Raw genomic sequence first — 19602 nt, forward strand, 5'->3', positions numbered from 1 at the left:
TATTTGATACACTTACCTGCCAAAGAGATCACAGTTGAAACACTCCCATGAATCCACTGACACAAAGCAAAGGCCTATCTTCAAACCTTAATTGACAACTCAAAGCACTCAATTTTAACTCACTTGTACCTATATGGCTACAAACATTTCAAGTGAAGGACTGCCTTATGGGGCATACTAGAAACATATGCTTTTTGCACTAAGACTAAAGTTTAAATACGAATGAAAATTCTGACTATACCGCATAACTTTACTAAATGAAAGTTTTATTCTTGGTGTCCTCATCAAATCAAAGTAAATTGCAGTAAAAATAGAATATGACAGAACTGCAACATTTCATTTGTTGTGTACTATTCTTTCATAAGCATCAGTAAATATTTGCACTATAGCTACAACAAAGCATAAACTCTGAAGAATAATTAATTTTTATCTAAAAAAAAAAACTTACATAAACCCTGTCTGTATACAGAAAATGAAAGGACTGAAGTGAGAACAAGGAACCTACCACGTTTTCCTCCTTGACACCTTCCTCACTGTAATACTTACATCCTCAGATTGGCTGGTTTTTCTCCTCTTTCCTGCACCATCCAGTTCCTTTTCTTTTTTGTCCTGCAAATGGAAGGAGGAGGAAAAAAGAACAAAGATAAGGATTCTTATAGCTTTCTGCCTTGAGACAAATGTCATCACTGCACTTAAATAAGCTTTGCAACACAACTCATTAATTCTCTGGGCTCGTTCTCCATTTAAGGGGATTCTTACCTTCAAATTGGACATTCTTCAACATTTTCAACTAATTGGGAACTGAACAACCCGTTATGTTCCAATACAAAATATATCCCCAAATACTACCACAAGGCTAGGATTTTAATACTGAAATACACCACTAATTGAGAATACGGGTGTAATTCTGCAGTTATAAATGTCATGTATTGACCCATGCCAAGAGCTGATGAGCACATGGTCTTTTGTAAACACAAAGTAGATATGTGCTTACATATACACTTTTAGTACCACCTACTTGGACAGGAGCCTAACAGACACAAGTGTTATCAAGACTGTGGTATGGTTACCTTTGGAGTGCGTTTCCGAGAGATGCTTTGTCCCAGTTTACTGAGAAAAGAGATGGGTGATTTGGTAGTGGCAATTAGGGCAGCTTTTTCTTCTGCATTCAGGTCCAAACTATCTGTTAGCAAAAACAGGTAGGACTAAGGAATGCCAAGAAATTATTTCTGCGGTGCTATTATTAAATACACAACTGAAGGACTCACTGATTTTTTTTTAACATAACAAGCTTTTTCTTAAATTCTCTGTACAAAGTGATTGCAATGTCCAGAATGAATACCTTTCTTAACTACTCCGCTTTTTCATTTTGCCAAAATCCATTCTCCTTGCAGGGTTTATAACCACCCAGAATAAATACTCTGTTTGCTTACTCTATTTAGTTTCATATGTAAAGAGCAACATGTTCATCAGCATTCTTAAGAAGAGTTCAGAGTTTTGGAAATCATACCTGATACACACTGTATTTTTAAAAGGCTATTAAACACATTTTTTTTTCCCACTAGAATGATAGACTTGAATAAAAATCATCAGTAATAAAGAAACAGCTAGAAAAACATTACTAATATTTAAAGTTAGGCCACAATGATTTGTGTTAGGCATTACATCTTTCAGTTCTAATCAAAGATTGTTCATTCCTCACTGGCCTGAAGTTACTCTCACCGTTCACGGATGGTAAACACACATAAGACTCAGCCACTGTTTTGAAATTACCTACTAAACAACTACTAGCAAGGCATCAGCATCTCACATTAGCCAAGACAGATAAACCCCTAATAATAGCAAGAAAGCAGAAAAGTTATCTAGTAGTGCTGAAGTGAGTTTAGAACTTTTGAGGACATTATTTTGAGAACATTATTTTGTATTAACTCATTTTTTTGCTCCTGATGCTGCTAACACTGTCTTTACCAGCACCAATAAGAAGTCAACTTCTGTAATGTAAAGTTAGTGAGTGACTAGTATGAGCTTATGCAGAAGCAGCATGAAGATAACTGAAGCACACACATTCATCCTGAAGTTGTCTTTAAATCTGAGAGACCTGCCCCAAACTCCTTACCGCTAGAGGGGATGGTGTCTTTGAACATCTCATAGAACTGTGTGAGGTACATCACCATCGACAGTTTATCTGGCTCTCCGACAGATGCCATTTCCTTTCCAGTCATAATGGGAGATATTCCAAACTCTTTTTCAGCTATGTCAAATGCCAGCTGGTTATTCTTCTCCACACTGTGCTCATCCAAAGAATCAAAGTCTCTGCAAAGGGCAGAAAGACAGCACGCACTGAATCAAGTAGAAACCAGTCTTCTGAAAAAACTCAGGGATCCATCTCCCACCCCCCCCCTCCAAAATCTCTCAAATTTCTTTGCCAGCAACCTTTTCGTATTGCAGAGTTGATGATACTTAATTATGGTGAACTTTGTCTCAAAAGTATTCTTTTTAAATTTTTTTTCTCCTCCTCCAAACCCATATTTTTCTTCTTAAAAACTTTATTCTCCTCTGAAATGTATCTTCACTTCCTCCTTTGCTGGAAGACCGTACTGTTTTCCCCTACATAAAATCTTTTGTGTGCTGGGAACTAAATTAAGTCTTCACTTTTGTCCCCTTTTTTCTTGACTGATCCATGTTTTAGTTCTGCTGGCTTTTTCCAAAATTTGTAGAACTATGTAAAAACTATATAAAAAGCTATAGCTTGTAGAGAGTTATATAAACCATTTTAAAAGCTATCTGAACTCTCCGCAAGCTATACAGCTATTAAACTCTCCGCAAGCTATATAGAGCTCAGGTTAACTCGAGTACATCAATAGAGAAGTAATTCAGTGCACATGGAAGGGAATAACCAAGTAATTTCTCAGCATGCTTTACATTGCATTATGTCTTTAAATACAGCTCTAGCTTTTATTTTTTCTAATGCCCCTTTGGAGAGTTGAAGCCGTTTCGGATTTCAATTAAAGTACTTCTTCCAGCCAGTGTTTTCCCTTCTAGAATCTGGGCACTATTTTACCCAATATATCTTGTAAGAGGATGCCTCTCTCATTCATCCAATCAGCATGTTAGTGTACAAACAGTAGCAACATCTCTATTTAGACTGTGGGTCACTACTTCTAAAAAGAGCAGCCTAAAAGTCTTTAAAAGGAGTACTGTTAAACAGGAGATTTATAAAGGGCTGTGCAGAGGCTTATTCATGAGAAACTTAACTGAAGCTCTGAACTATTCCTTACTAACTTCACAGAGAAAAGTGCTGTCAGTCAATAACGCTTTCCAGTCAGTACCAATTTGAAGCTTAATTCTGTCAAATCATCCAGAAGGGAAAATGATAACACATTTATCTTCATATTCATCAAGCTATTAAGACCTTCCACTCTGCTGGTGAATCACCATACATTAGCTTCTATCAAGTTTAATTGAATTCATTTCAGTCCATTTCTCCGTAAGTCATAAATGCATTGCCTCAGTCTCCATACTATTAGTTCCAAATATCACTAGTGTTCTGCTCTTCCCAGTTATTCAAAACAGCCAGTTACTCACATTAAGTCTGGACGGTATCTGTGAATAATGGCACACAAAGCTAGGCCGCTTTTCCATGACATCGTGAGATCTGTCACATTTACACCAGCATATCCATCAGTCTGCCTCTGGCACCAACTGAGCAATTTACTAGAGCGAGCTACAGACTCTGTAAGAAATCACATTTTAAAGCAGAAATGTACAACATCTCTTTCATGAATTGTAAAACCAACATAAAAAACATGAATCAACAAATAAAACCTTCATATAAACAATAAGCTCCTTCTACAATGTGCCATATGGGACACAGTTTTTCTTTTCTTTTTTTTTTTTTCCCCAAAAGACTCTCTTACCTATTTTAGATCCAAGAAAGGATTTTTAATTTGCTAAAAAGTAATTACCTAAGTTATAACTTCCCAGGCTCTTCACCCTAACTCTTGTAAAAGAGCCCCAGGAATTATAAAATGTCACAAAGGCTTCTTTTAAACATGATCAAAAGGATATACAGTATCACAAATGCTGTCTAAAGCCCAGACATGCTATTTCTAATGGAAGAACTATAAATGTACTTCTGCAACTTTTTGTTTTCTCTTCAAAGCTTTACTTTAAAAGCACTGACCTGTTTTGACCTTGCCTTACTGCAAGATCTGACAAGATTACAGCCTAAAGGGACATGGTTGCAGGCCAAGGAACAAATCAAAAGACTACATAGCTATTCAGCAGTGAAAGGGAGGCTTAGCAGCAGAGTGCCATTCTGAGAGCCCCCAGACACTATCTGGACATCCAAAGGCAAGGTGTGCAAAAAGAAAAGTTCAACATCCCCCTCAGGGTACAGGACAAGTGGACAGATACTGAAATGTTTATCACAAGGCATCTAACTTTCAGAATAATGCAAGCAAAGTGAGGTTTCATTTAGTTAAGGTACGAGATGAGATTAAGTAAAGGAAAGCATGAACATGAAGGACTGCACAAGAAATACCTTCTGTTATGTTTGTAAGAATTCTGAGTTTACTGTTAGAGTGAATTCAGGCTAGGCTTCTGCACTCTAAGTAAGGCCATTGTTATAGGAAAAGGAGGTGAAAAAAACACTTGCACAAGAAAATATGCTTAGAAATATAATGGCATTATAAAGCAAGGGAAATTAGGCAAACAAAAATATATTTACATGTTAATTGAAACTTGAAAAATTGGAAAATCAGACCATTGATGAAACAATTGCTGGATACTTTTTCTAAACCAAAAGAGACTGGTTAAGTTATACTTTAGAGCCTTGCTGCTCCATGTCCTGCACTGATCCAGCTCCATAATACCAAAAGGAATGGAGCAGTAGCTAGGCCTACCATTCCGAGTCAGCTTTGGTGTCCTGGAGTTCACAAAGTTCTCTATTTCCAGGTGAATGTCTTTCAAGTCTCCTGTATTATACAAGTGGCGTACCTAAAATGACACAAAAAAATTAAAAATGACCAATATGTCACGCACCCAAGATCCGTACAAAAGAGCAGGACAAGAAGGAGCCATTCCAAGGCACAAAAAGGAAGCAAGTACACTTACGTAGCAGAAATCTCTAGTCCAAGAACCCCAGAACAACAAAGAACAGCTAGTCAGTGCTGAACAGTCTAGCTGACTGCTGCTGCTCCGTGGATACCAAATTGCAATGACAGACTCCTATACCAGATTATTACAAAGAAAATGCGTGTGCGTGCACACACACATATAGATTTCATGTATCATTACAGCAAGTTTAGAAGTGTCAAAATCAAAATTCCTAAACAGGAATTTGTTGAAAGTACAGAGGTCTACTCTTGACTGATACATCTGCTTTTCACTGCTTTCATGCTATACTCCCACATCAGCTCACTATCTGTTCCCAAAACATTAGCATAGCTTCACCTAATGAAAGCCAATGCAGATCACAAGCATTCAGAAGCACCATTTGTCCAGTTACCTGCTGTGGCCGCAAGAAGTTGACGTTGATATTGGGATATCGGGTAGCGGGATCAATGCTGTAATGGCTGAAGTTTTTACTCACATTCTCAGGGGTGGTCTGAGGCAATAGTCTATAAATGCTTTCCCTTGAGAAAATAAAATTAAAAAAAAAAGTTTGGGGTTTTGTTTTGGTTTGGCTGGTTGGTTTAGGTTTTGTGTTGGCTTGCGTTGTTTTTTTTTTTTTAAGAGGTGCATCGCTACTAATACTGCTAAGTCAATCCTGGAGAGAGAAACATTCAGATCAGAAATCTACCCACTTCAGACACTGACTAGCTAAGTTTCAGTACAAGTGTATTAAAATCTGAAATTTAATACAACTGCAGAAATCAAAAGGAGGGAAGAAAACAATACATTAAGCATAACTGAAAGGGTTCCCTGTACAAGAAAGACATTGAGACACTGGAGCGACTCCAGAAGAGGGCCACTAAGGGGACTGGAGCACTTGGCCTGTGAGGAGGGGCCAAGCTGGGCCTGTTCAGCGTGCAGAAGAGAAGGCTCAGGGAAGATCTTACTGCTGTCTGCAAATGTCTAATGGAAAGGTGATGGAAGTCTGGTTCCAACTGCAACATTATTATCTTCACCATTTTTTTAAATTCAAACACATGGAACTGTAAATATCCATTGTGCCATTTATACAATTTTTAAAATGATACTATGTTTCCTAATGGTCAGAAGCTGCAGTTGCTTAAGTTTAAAATAGTTTCTACTAAACCTTGCTTTTGCTTACTCCATGTTCTAATTACCCAAGTTCTGATCTCTTAACATATCACCTTGACTCACCAAACCAACACTCAGCCAAAGATAATAAAAACATCAAGAGCTCAATACTCCAAAGAAACACAAGATGTTGCTTGGCTTATATGAAACAAAGTGATCAATTTAGAAGAACATGAAATAGAAGCAGGTCTTAGCTTCCTTCAAAGAAAATCATAAAAGATATTTACAAGATAATAGGGGATGGCAAGAATTGTTGTCTCTGGTACTTTAAAGGCACCTACATCTTCATCTGCTTTGCTATTGCAAGGCTGGTGACAGTAAGTCGGGCTCACTTTCTTGATATACTATCAGTAAACACCAAAAAAAGACTCTTCATCTAAACTGCTTTTAAAACCAGGACCAAGAACAGCTGCAACATTTCTTATTCCTCTATATACTTCAGTTTATCAGCTCCTTAGGAAATTTTTTCTTTGATTGAATTATACCCACAAGCATCCTCTAAAAACAGTGAGAATTTGTGTCTCCCATTCTGTCTATATATTTGTACTAGAAGAAACTGGAATGAATGATGAGATGTTGGAGGATTAGATTAGAACTGAAAGTGTATTCATTTTCTCCATTACCTCTCTGCAAGAACTTCCAAAGGACTAGCTCCGAGTGACCAACTTCGTACCATCCAAGCAGAGTCCATCGCAGCCAAAAATCCCCTGGCTATTCCAGTTCCCATTGGCCAAAACGGCTATTATTATAGTTCACAAAAAAAGCAGAGAAAGGAAAAGCATCAGTTAGGGAAATTTTTAAACAAATATCAAGAATATATTCAGATGGTCATCTGCTGTGAAATTATAGCTCAGTAATTAGCTTAAAGCTCCACTCCCGCTGGGCTAGAGGAAGCCAGACATAAGGTGAATTGCCCATGAGCTCCCCCAAAGCCAATGTTCCTCTATTTCCAACAACAATTCATAACCTGGAGTGCCTTAACAGCTTCTCTTCAAGACTGTACTTTTTAACCAACTACAAAATACTAATTATTAACAGGCCTACAGTAGGTTCTGTAGAGTCTAATTGTCCCAATAAGGAGCAGAGGAACAAACATAACTTCAGAAAAAAATCTCTGCACACATTGTCTTAAGCAAGATCATTGCCGTCCTAAATATTCAGTTTTCCCAACACTCCTACCCTTCCTTCAAACCTCCCACTTTACTATATAATGAACAACAGCTTTCCTTATAGTAACTAACTTATAGGCAGCGCATATGTTGGTGATGGGTGCAATCGCTTGTGCTTGTGCTTCAATTCACTATTTACACATCATAAGTTTAAAACACAAACCTCTAAGAGACTGTCCCCAACCAGTGCCACAAGTAACTGGTGGCCATTCTGCTCTCGCACCAGGGCTGCATTCTCCGATGCATACATGCACGTGAAGTCAAACATGGCCACATCCGGCTGACCATAGTGATTGATAGCAAAGTCCAGCGATGGCAGCTGCTGATTAGTGGAGAAGTCAGCTGCTTCTCTGGCATAGTTTAGCAGAGCCTCCTGGTCCACATTCTCTCGTGAAAGTAATAACTCTGTGTCAGCATAATCCTGCCAAAAAGAGAAAATTAGAAGTGAAATAGCCAAATCCACAAGTTTATTTTAAGACCAGTATACACAATAGTTGGCATTAAAACTCCTACAAATCCACTGATACAGGTCTGCCCTCTAATTTCGTTCATTCCTATCTGTGTTTATGCTTCCAAGAGAAAATTTGTAAATGTTTTCTTGCAAACAGTAATCAGTCCTACTAGCATTTCTGACTGTGAAAGGGCTAAGAAACTTCTGAGCATTTCTCTTCACACACTTCAGACAAAAGGTACAAGACCCCGATCCTTATTCATTCATTTGTGGCCAAACTACTTTTAAATCAGCTTCTGTCAGAATTAGATATATTTCCATTACTTTCTTCACTCCCTGCTGTATCATTCCCATAAAATGAGCTAAGCTATCAAAGGTTCTTTAAGTATGTATTTTATCTTAACATGAAAGAAACCCCTAAAATCTACAAAGTACAAATTTGGAGAAGATAGATTTTGTAACACTCTTCTGATGGCCCAAAATACTTCAGAAGGGCATTAACCACATGTATTTGTGGTCTAAAATACACCTGTATAAAAACATTTTGTGGTGAGAAAAGAGAGTGTTTCCCTTCTTCCAGCATACTGAAAGCAAATTGTACCAAAATCTTAGTTTATAGAGAGCACAGGAAAAGTTAATACCCACATGCCGTATGACTCCTTTTTCCAGCAAGCTCTGTTTTTTGGCAGTCATGACAAAGTAGTGTGTATCATCCTTGTAGTAGACAATGTTCTCCAAGTCAATACCTTGTGACAGAACAAAAGACATGGTAGTGAAGGAACAAGTTACATGTTATGTGTAACACAAGAGCTCTATTGGAAGAAAGGAAACTGAAACTATGTGGTTAGAAAGCCTTAGAGAGAGAATGCTAAGCAGCTTTCTCCCATGCTTTTGATGACTTTAAAATATGAATCTTCAACAAAACCACAACAGCACATTTCACCTGCATATAGCTACCTCTTTTAAAAAATATATTTATCATCACTCTAAGGTTTGCATTCAGATGTGGAGTGCAGGAAACTGAACTCAGGATTTAGACCTTTCCTATTTAGGACTCAGATTTCCTTCAGGGAAATAAGTTCTCCACTTCCAAACAAAAATGACACACATCTGAATGATACACATCTGCTTTGTACAGCTGTACAGAACAGCTGTAAAAATGGGGAAGTTGGATTTCAAAGAGAGACAGCAATGACTGACTTCCTTGCACAAGATGTTCATTTATTGATTAAACATGATACCTGAGTTACAACGTTGTAATAATAAAGACAAATAGTTTGCACTGGAAATCTGGCAATTGCTGGCAAACCTGTGGCTTCTCGTAGATCCTGGAAGAACTTCTGGTTGAATATGAAGGCCACACCGCTGATCTCTTCTACTTTGGCTTCAGCTGTGGTGTTGCGATTGATGAAGTTTGCTGTGATAGCAATTGCTAGTTTACCACGGAATTCTTTTCGGCGAAACCCTATGGGAAGGATAAAGTAGTCACACTGAAAAATAGAGCAAACCTTCAGAGAAGGCTCAGCATGCCATAGACAGGAACCCTCACAAAATAAAGAAAGAATGGATCTGATGAATTACAAACTCCTCCACAGAGAAAGCAACAATTGCTTCATCAGAAAAATAAAAGCTCTTGTTTAGGGAAAAAATAATCTAGCCACCAAGCCAGGAAACATGAAATTAATTATTACTTTACCCTTAATTGGTTTAGCGATGGACTCAGTAGTATTAGGTTAATGGTTGGACTGGATGATCTTCAAGGTCTTTTCCAACCTAAATGATTCTATGATTCTATGAAAAAGCTCCCCTCTCTCCCTTACCTCTTTTCCAAAAATTACAACTTGCATCAAAAATATTAAGATAGAATTCTCTACTGCACAGAGTAACATTCAACACTTCAATTCCTACTCCCAAAGTAGAGCTACAACACTATTCAACTAAAGAAAAAAATGTTGGAAAAATTATCCAGGTCAAAACACCTAATTCCATTGCTAGTGGATACATAAAGGAAACAGACAGCCCACATGTCTTTGATACAAATGGATTTTTACATGGACTTTTAATCTCCCCTTTCACTAGTCAAATGTCTTTCCAGATTTTGATTGGGGTGTTAAAGGTCATTTTTGTTCTAACTAATTTAAGAATAAGTTCTACTTGAAAGCAAATTATGGACACACCATTACCTTCTAAGGTGTTCCTCCTGCCATCTCCTCCAATGATTACTTCAAACTCATACTCCGATACCGGATGGGTTTTTGGGTGGACCAATGCACGCCAGCCTATCCCTGTTGATAAACTCCAAGTTAATGACAATATAAACAGTGCTTATAATAGAACAGATACATAAAGCCACTTCTTACTATCCATAATCCCTTCCTCACATGGTCAGTAAAGATACACTGCAGGACCATTATATTTTTGACAGGGCTATTACTGACTTGCACAGCCACTCCGTGTTAATCTGAGGCAGAGACAGCTCCGGTAAGACCCCCCTGACTATTACCTTTAAGGATCACTGCAACCTTTATAGCTTCTCTGCTATCTATTCAATTAATAGGATGCCAAAAAACAAGTAAGCCACCGTCTCCCATGGCAATCAGAGAACAGGTTTCACAAAGATACAAAAAGCATAACACAGATCATTCACTGATATCTTCAGTGAATGCAAGGAAAGGAGTTGTTTTAAAAAGGTATCTGCTAAGTGTAATAGGCTTAAATATTTTAGAAGCAATTACGATCTACTGTGTCATGGTCTATATATGTGTAATACTTCAGATTATTTTGTTTTATATAGCAACTAATTTGGATTTGTCACTAGAAAGAATAAATACTACTAAAATTCAAGTAAAAGTGTATTAATAATTACTCTCATTAATGGAGCATGAGCAAAGGACTTATAGTCATAAGCCGGGTTAAGGAGCAGGAGCCTGTCTGTGTATCCTACCATAACTTCCCCTTTCTCTACTACCCATTTAAATGCTACTTGCTTTCATTCTCCTGATCCTCTGGAGGGTAAACAAGCCCCTGAAATTCCACATTGACATGGATCTCTATTCCCAAGATCAAGGCAACCTTCAAAAGGATAAGCTGGAGCTGACGGATACCTGCAAAAAAGCAGATGATAAAGAAATAAAAGAAAAAGAAAAGAGCACAAGTGCCCACACGTCTCTGTTTGGCGTTACTGATAAACTCATTTAAAGGCCAGCTACTACATTCTTTTTCCCACTGTGTTCCCAGCACTTCACCCAGGCAGCACTGGTGAGTAATATCAGGGCACGCCAAGAAACTTCTATATAGCTGAAACCCCAGCCCTTTCAAAGAATAAAAAGTAAATAATTTTTTTATGTTTCAGTCCCCAAATCAGCAACAAGGGAAACAACCAGAACATGCACGGCAGGAGAGGGAGGGAAGAGAGCACAAGCAGGACCGCGCTTTTGTCACAAATGGCAACTAGCCATTTGATCAGCCTAGCTGCAATACTGAACTGCACCTTCATCCTAATGCCTTTGGGTAAGTGAGGACATAGTAAGCTTCTCACCACCTCTTTCCTCTTCAGTTAATGTAAGCAGCAGGTATGAAAATGACAGTGTGCAAACTCTACTAATTTGAAGGAAGACACCCTACTGTCACATTTCAGATACTGAAATTAAAAAATGCTCCACCTAAACACTAAATTTCAGCTGTGCTTAGATACAAAGGAAGGCAACATGCATAAAGTACTGGAAGAATAAAAAGGACAAGAAATTGCAAGGGAAAAAGCAATCTGCAAGACTGATGTTCCAAAGATCTTCCAGTTTTACCATCCATTGCCAGAAAAACCAAAGGCGGTTTTTGCTTTGGACAAGAAGCCCAATTGTATCTACTATGTTTGTGCCACTTTATACTTCTCACTTATGCCCACTGGAGAACACAGACTGGTGGGCAAAACCTGGCTGTGCCATGTCCAGTGAACTTTTGAAAAAAGGAAAAACTAAAAAATAATAACTCCTGCTACACCAAAGCGTTCAGCTTTCAAAGGAGACTGATTTATCAGAATTTGAGAACCATCAAAATTGTTCTCAATTTTAATATGTAAACCTCTATTTAATCAAAACTTATTCATAGGCTGACAGTGTGCTTGAAAATATCTTCATCACTCTTCCAAAAATTAACAAAGCCAAAATTGCTCGTCCTTTTTCCAGATCAACATTACAAGAACGTTCAAAAGCATTCAGTAGTTTTTCTTTTTTACAAGTCACTTACAATGCTCAAGAGAAACAGAATAATATGGTAGCTGCAGGAATGTAACAGCAAAAACATGAAAATTATCCATTAAAAAAAAAAAAAAGAAAAAGATTTGAACCTTAAATGTACTTTTCAGTTTAGGAAAAAGATAGGCCTTGGAAACTAATAGGTGTAAAAGATGATAGATCTATATTGCATGTGTGATAATCTCATGGCACAATGTATTTCTTTCACAGCTAGGTCTAGCCTGAAATGCACTATGCAAAGGTAATGCTGAATTGTACCGTAAAGACTTGAGAGCAGTGACTGGTGTAGGCTGAATTTTAATGAGTTACCCCCATGCCCTCACCCACCTTTCCCCTATGAAGAACAAGTGCTGCCCTGTCTAGCAGCAGCTGTACTTACTGATATGGTCTATGGATCCTGCACAGAATTTGCCGTAAAACTTTTTGGCGCCAAGACCCCTCAAGTCATGTATGGTGAATGGCCACAAATGTAGCACATTATTGCGGGAAAAGGCATCCCTCTTTTCTATGACCACCACCTTGGCTCCTAGGAATGATAGGTCGATGGCTGTACGAAGGCCACAGGGTCCAGCCCCAATTATCAGACACTGCAAAACAACCAGCACAGAGTAACTTCACAGTCCTAGGAGGAAAAAGATATTTTTACCACAGCTTCCAAGCATCCCATGGCTCTTAGGAGTAAGTGCTCTTTGTCTGCAACATAAACTGAAATTTCAGATCAGTCTGTCTATTGTAACCTGCCATGCTCTGCCACTGATACATTAAAGCAGTTACTACAACTTGAAAACAAAGCATATCACAGAGCAGTGAAAAGTTTGGAGAAGCAGGCAAGACACCTGCCTCTTATAAACTCTTGTGTTAAGAAGTGATGCCAAGGCATACTCTCCAAGCTATGTAATCACCTGGAGAGCAGCAATATTTCTGAAGGCTTCTCCCCCTCATTCCACCCATGTGCTTTTTTTCTTAAAAAAAAAAGGTGATGTAGTGTTTTCCTCTCATCTTCCAAAGCCTGAGCTCACCTTTCTTGAGAAAATCTTCAGTAATACCAAAAATTCCTCATCATCACTGAGTAGCATAGCAATGGCTAAGGCAGATAAATACAAGAGACACTAGTGGTTTATAAACACCATCATTTAGAGTAGCACAGACAGTATTCAAGTCAGAGCCCTCTAACTTATGCCTATGCTGGTGGTTCTACTATTGCAGCAAAGGAAACTTCAGGACAGTAAATATAATGTAAATATGATCTTTGTGTGACTAGACAACTTCTATCAAAATACATTTTCTCCAACCTAACCTTTGTCATACCAAAGGTCTTTCATCTCCTCGTATCTTTTTCCACTCTACTCACAAACACTATCAGAGGCTAATAAACAATTGAGAATGTAAAATACTTGCATATCTAGTGTTGGAAGTACTTTCAGAGAAACAAATGATACAGCAAGATCATTTCTTTTAAGATTAAAAAACCAAGATAGTCAGTTGATACTTCTTACCCACAGAAACTCAGGTCCTAAAAGAAAGCTGGCGTGGTTATGTGCATTCACAGGAATAGAGTACACAGTCCATTTGTCATATCATTTTTGCACTTTGATTTCTATTGAGTATAAACCAGACCCACAGAATAAAGACCTTGCTACAGTGGTGACTGCTACAGCCATGTGAGTATTTTCCAGATCCTTACATACCCTTATGGCTGAACAACAAAGCCCTTTGAGAAATTCTTAAGTATGCTAAAACTTAACCAGAACCCAACCTTCTGATAAACAGCCTATCCCAAAGCAAAGCTCTTTGTTCTTTGGTCGTCCCCATATGCCGATTTTTACAGGTCGCCACATTTTCACCTGTTATTCACTGGGGCATAAATTCTGCAAATGATGTGAAACTGCAAATATAAAGCCTGAATGATTAATAGAATGGTACAGGTTACAGCACTGACATCATTAACAACTGACATGCAAATTCGAAGACTACTGTATAAGATAAGAAGTCACATAAATCTGAGGGCAGAGATCCAAGTCTAGAGGAAGGGGAAGGGAAGAACAATAGCACTGCTTCTTTAGTTGCTTCAGGAACCTGAAGGAATATGGGAGAAAAGGCAAGCCCAACCACTGAGCTATTAAACTCCAAAACAGACTTGTATATTGAACAGGTGTCCAATTTGTCATTTGCTACAAGGGATAATGGATTATGTTCTAATATATTCTTCCAATTTAATATTGTTTTCTTTGTGGGTAAGTATAACTCAAACACGTCTTAGTCTTTCTTTTTTTAAACTGGTAAGAAAATGAGCTGAGTGTATCATATTTATTCAGGTAATAATTTTGTTCATCTGACAACTACAGTCTTCAAAGAGACTGGATTTAATAAGCAACAAGACCACACTCAGTTGGGTGACTTAATTCTTTGATAACTTTCCCCATAGAAAATAGTTATGATGGAGTGCACAACAGCAAAGGAATTGTACTAAAATCAGACTATTCAACCTCAGGTCTATGTAATCAAATTATAAATTCATTGTCTGTAATTTTGTCATAGAAATGTAAAAATATTTTTTGCTCTACAACCTTCCCCCCTGCCCCCAAACAAGGATTTCGTTAACACCATCTAGGTTATTTTTAAGACTCTAGATGTTCTGGATGTAAAATATATGATACTCAGTGAAGTAATTCATGGCCAAAGTTGCCATTCTTTTTACCATCACAAAAATCTTAAATTATTATTGTTACAAAACAGAGCAAGTTTTAAGGACAATTAAAACCAGAAGAAAAGATTCTGCTCCCTTTCCCACCTCTAACACTTCTTCCAGTTTCAGGTTTCTCGTAGAAACCTTCCTCATAGGCAGCAGTAACTACATGAGATGCCAGTTACAGCCAAGTAAATAAAGGCAGCTACTGCTGTTCCTTGTTCCCTTTCCCTGCAAGGACTCCAAGCAACTGCTGCAACTCCATGCACTAAAGCTGTCATCTCACCCCTCAGAAACACTTCTTGCTCAAGATCTTTCAGACAGATTATATAAAGTTTTCAGTAACACCACCATGGTAATGGAACATTAAATGCAAACTGAAATCCTGTATTCTCTGTACAGCCAATGAAGAGAGAGCACCATTTGTAACTATCTACATCTGAACAACCCATCACATCCAAGGCTTGCTTTCATGAGCACTGATTATCTGAATTCTGGTTAACCTGGACGCTGGCCATGTGATGCACTAATTGCCTAACTCCAGTCACGGCACTTCACCCCTGACCAATTTTTAAATGAGCAAGGAAGAGCTACGCTACAGAGGATGAGAACTTCAAAACTGGTATATGTTCAAGTGTATAGAAGCTGAGCTTACTAAAGAAATGACTGACTTCTGTCCTGATACCATGGCTAAACCCCTAATCTTCATTTTAAATTCTTTCACCTCCAGATGCATACTTAAATTTCTGTATTTTTTTTAACCAGTGGTTTGCAAACTACATTAAACATTAGGAATATAAAATTGAGATAGGAAACATCAAATCAGGTATGATTCAGTTCTCAAAAGGCCTCTACTTTGAATAGTTATGATCATCTCTTAGGAATTACATATAAACATTTAATGGCAGATACTACTAGGATAGGAAACGAGTAATTAACAGAAACATGTATGAAAAATATAGAAAGAATACATAGTCATTTCTTTACATTAAAAATTTCAACAGATTTTATATGTAAAGCAATACAAAAAGAATTTATCATCACAGGTATATATTCTTTAAGACATACTAACAAAACAAAAAAGACCCTAAATTTCACTTTCTCTCAGCTACTACTTTCACTACTCAAAAAGGTGTGAATCCCAAATCCACAGTCCATGTTTCCAGGCTGAGGCAGAGGGGGCACCATCTTTAATTTATTCACCATTCACCCTTTTTACTTGTGTTTCTATACAGCAACTCACCAACAGCTGCTTAGAAAAACTGACAAATTACTCTCTGGCTTGCCTCCACTCCCCTTTCTCTTTTCCTTTATTCTCTTTCTTCTCCTTGTCACCCACACAGGAGAGCAGCTATGGAATAAGCCCTCCCTTTCCTCTAGGAGAGACCAGTTCAGCCTGATCACTGACATGTCCACTGCAATCATTCCCCCCTCACACCTCTCTGGTCCTTCACAACACCACCAGCAAGTTCTGAGGTTTCTTGCTCATCATTAAATGAGGGAGAGTCACACATGACCCCATGAGTCTCTCTGTTTATCTCACCACCATCTCGTCTCCAAGATCACTGCATGCCACTTCTACAATCACTCTCTTGATCCCATTTCTCCAGTTCCATCCTACACTCTCTCTAACTTGGCTTCGGTGCACGAAATAGGCTACGTTTTGGGACTATACAAAATCTCTAGCAAACTCTTTAGTCAAACATCAATCCCAGTATGCTTTACCCCTTTTTACCCACTTTTCAACTGCACTTGAAGAGATGTTTTATAGACAGTTGGCTACATGTATTTCTTGAAAGCATGTCCTTCTGTGATTTCTTTTAAGACTCAGTACTCCTCTATGTCTTCAGCTATTCTTCCAGAGCACTATCTGAAGGACTTCCCTCATTTCTCCCACTCTGCTCACCGCCAGCTTCCCACAGGGCTTCGCCCATCATCTTTTTATCATCTTCCTCTACAATTTGCCTTTGCATCACCTAATTCACAGGCACTTGTTCAATCAGCTTGTCAGTGCTGTAGATTCACAGAACTTTTCCAACTCCGAGTTGACTACTTTTTGTCCAAGCTAAAACCTCTGCCTTTCTGACATCTCCTCATGGCTGCCTAGTTGTCAGTTCAAGCCCGACATGGTGAAATGGAGCTCTAACTTCCTTCTCAACTCACCTCACCACTTCCCTTCTAGCCAAGTGTCACAATCAATTTTCTGAATGTCTTTCATAGCTGGATGCCAACCTCCACTCATACCTATTTTTTGTACGCCCTCATAATCAAGCGCTATCAAAATCATACACTTATTCTTCCATTAAATTTCTTCTTTCGTGTTGTATCTCTATTATCGATGCAACCTCTTCTTCAGTGTTAACAAATACAGTCTTGCCCACTAAGATATATTCAGAGCCCAGATGCAAAATCACTCTTTCAGTCTATTACTTCAAATAAGTTCAATTACCTCTACATTCTTCCATAGCTTGCTCTCTCTTATTGAAACATAAGTCACCTGACTTCATTTCACAGCCTTCAACACCCTATTTCAGTTCTACCTATCATGTCTCATTCAAAATAAGGCCAATTCCTGAATCCAATGAATGCAAAGAGCAGTCGAGTTTTCAGGAAAACAATTTTGAACTTTTCCCCACAATGTCCATAGTGCTTGGAAGGTTTATTCCTAAATATACACAAAAAATCACTACATTTATCTTCCTGTAAGTCCTTCCTTTCTTATGCTGCCTGAAAAATATAAACTTTAACAGTGGCTGGACTTTGGAGTCTTGAAGCTAGTGCCCACCGTGATGACCAACACTGCCTAACTGGTTTATTGTTTTCCAAATTAATCTATATGCATCTGCTACCTATAATCTGATGTACCAATAGTAAACTTTTTGAGAAAGGCATTGTCTTTACAAGACCTAGGACAAGTGGACCTTGGTCCATTAGTAATTTTTCCAAGTGTTATTGTAGTAATTAATTATAAATGCCACCATCCACATGAAAATGGCCATTGCAAAGTGAAACAGAATAAATGATCAAGAAACTAATATAACTTTCTAATATCTAGTTGGGAATTAAACTTCAGTCCACAGATCTGAAATGACTGACATATCCTAAACAGGATATATTTCCCCCTCAGTCCTCTACTGAGGAATTAGTCATTAATTCCTCCTATTAAGATATTTCCTTCTCCCAAAAGGTGAATATTCAAAAGAAGAAGCAGCATCTATTGTCTTCAATGAAGGACAGAATATTGTTCTAATTTTATCATATTCCGCACTATCTTCCTTTTTTAAAAAAGGAAGAGTGTATGATTATTTGTGAAAATAACCTATTCCACTCATATTCTGATGAATGATATGAAGAACTGCTTTTGATAACAACAAAACAAATAAATAAGCTCACACTGTACAGTCCAACAAGAGTGCAGCACATAAATACCAGCTCACAATAACTCAGGTTAAAAAAAGAAAATTGAGGGGGGTGTGTGTGTGTGTAAAAGCAGGAATTCCTGCAGTAAATACCATACATACCAACCTTTTAAAAGTCAATGGTATGAGTTTCCACAGCATTTTTTTTTCTCTGAACTTGGAATACAAGTGATTACATTCTAAATAATGGTAAATAGAATATTTTGCCAAATTTGCAAGAAAGTTCACTTTTTTTGAGAGACTCATGAGGATTTTGAAAATAGAATTGGAAATTTCCAAACATACATACTTTTTATCTAGACTCCAACAGCAAATTTCCTGTCCCTGTTATTGTCTAGTAAAAAATGTGGGGAAAAAAAAAGCCTCCCAATATTAAAGGTTTACCAATTAAGATTTTCTAACCCATGTATAGCACTGATGCCACAAAAATGTAAAACAGAAACTTGCAGGCTGCTTCTCCTGAATAAATTACAAATACTCTGGTCATTCCCAAGGATTACCATTTAGCTCCCCCTATTCACGTGGGCAGTCAAATTTGGTAGTAGCAAGCGCAATTTTTGATTGAGAGTCAAATGCTAACAAATTGTGACTATATTATAAATAGTATGTAGAATTATTAATAGTATTTCTAAATCTTTCCTGGGCTTATACTGACACCAGGCAAACATCTTTCTACATCAAGACATTTTTATTGTGTATTCCAGAGACAAACGGGGTAATAGGTGTCTTGACCACCATGAATAAATCTCTTACCTTCGTGTTGGCGCATGCCTTCCCCTTCTTATAGTCTTTATGGCTGCCTCTTTTATCCAATTTGGCCCACAAGGCTTTGGCTTTCCAGTAATTTAGCTTGGACTTGAGTTTGTGATAGAAAGAACGATAGTCCTTGGGCTTTAGTTCTAGGTAGTCACAGAGCTCTTGGAAAGCCTTGAGAGTCCCCTTGCAGGTTGAAGCCTGGACAAATCTGTCAAAGAGAACATGAGCCTGGTTCACCTTCTCATTCTTAGTTTCCTCCATGCTTCACACTTCGCAGCTGCCCTGGGGGGCAGCTGTTGTCTTCCAGTCTGCCAGATTTCCCGATGTTGGTCTGCTGAGCCACTTTCACCTCTGGCTTACAAGCATTATTAACCTATAAAATAAAAAGAAGAAAATGTAACTGAGCTTGCTCTTTTTTTCTTTCCAAAATTTTGTCTAAGCCTGCTGAACTGAGAGCCCAGATTCTCAGTAACTAATAAAGCATCAGTCCTAAATAAGTCAACTGATCAATACCCCGAGGAGTCCTGCCCAAGCTGACTGATGCAGAGCCTTACAAAGCTCACTGAGCTTCACTGCAGACAGTGGGACATCTCGCCTTTGTTAA

The 19602-nt window shown here is 38.1% G+C and overlaps 1 protein-coding gene across 4 annotated transcripts in view; it reads right to left on the reverse strand.

Annotated features, from left to right (window-relative positions):
* Positions 1 to 19279, reverse strand: part of MICAL3 (microtubule associated monooxygenase, calponin and LIM domain containing 3) — a 108388-nt gene extending 89109 nt beyond the window's left edge. For all 4 annotated transcript variants that reach the window (XM_075707672.1, XM_075707666.1, XM_075707657.1 and 1 more), the window contains exons 1-14: positions 18996 to 19279; positions 12517 to 12724; positions 10875 to 10991; positions 10071 to 10172; positions 9197 to 9352; positions 8533 to 8633; positions 7600 to 7857; positions 6891 to 7006; positions 5510 to 5636; positions 4905 to 4998; positions 3586 to 3733; positions 2117 to 2313; positions 1071 to 1183; positions 547 to 609 (exon numbers count right to left, since the gene is read on the reverse strand). In XM_075707672.1, the coding sequence (XP_075563787.1) occupies positions 547 to 609; positions 1071 to 1183; positions 2117 to 2313; positions 3586 to 3733; positions 4905 to 4998; positions 5510 to 5636; positions 6891 to 7006; positions 7600 to 7857; positions 8533 to 8633; positions 9197 to 9352; positions 10071 to 10172; positions 10875 to 10991; positions 12517 to 12724; positions 18996 to 19259 (2064 nt within the window). In that variant the 5' untranslated portion in view covers positions 19260 to 19279. The remainder of the gene's footprint in view (positions 1 to 546; positions 610 to 1070; positions 1184 to 2116; positions 2314 to 3585; positions 3734 to 4904; positions 4999 to 5509; positions 5637 to 6890; positions 7007 to 7599; positions 7858 to 8532; positions 8634 to 9196; positions 9353 to 10070; positions 10173 to 10874; positions 10992 to 12516; positions 12725 to 18995) is intronic.
* Between the last annotated feature and the right edge of the window lie 323 nt (positions 19280 to 19602).

The sequence above is a fragment of the Pelecanus crispus genome, chromosome 1, assembly GCF_030463565.1.
Source record: "Pelecanus crispus isolate bPelCri1 chromosome 1, bPelCri1.pri, whole genome shotgun sequence".
Classification (NCBI taxonomy): domain Eukaryota; kingdom Metazoa; phylum Chordata; class Aves; order Pelecaniformes; family Pelecanidae; genus Pelecanus; species Pelecanus crispus.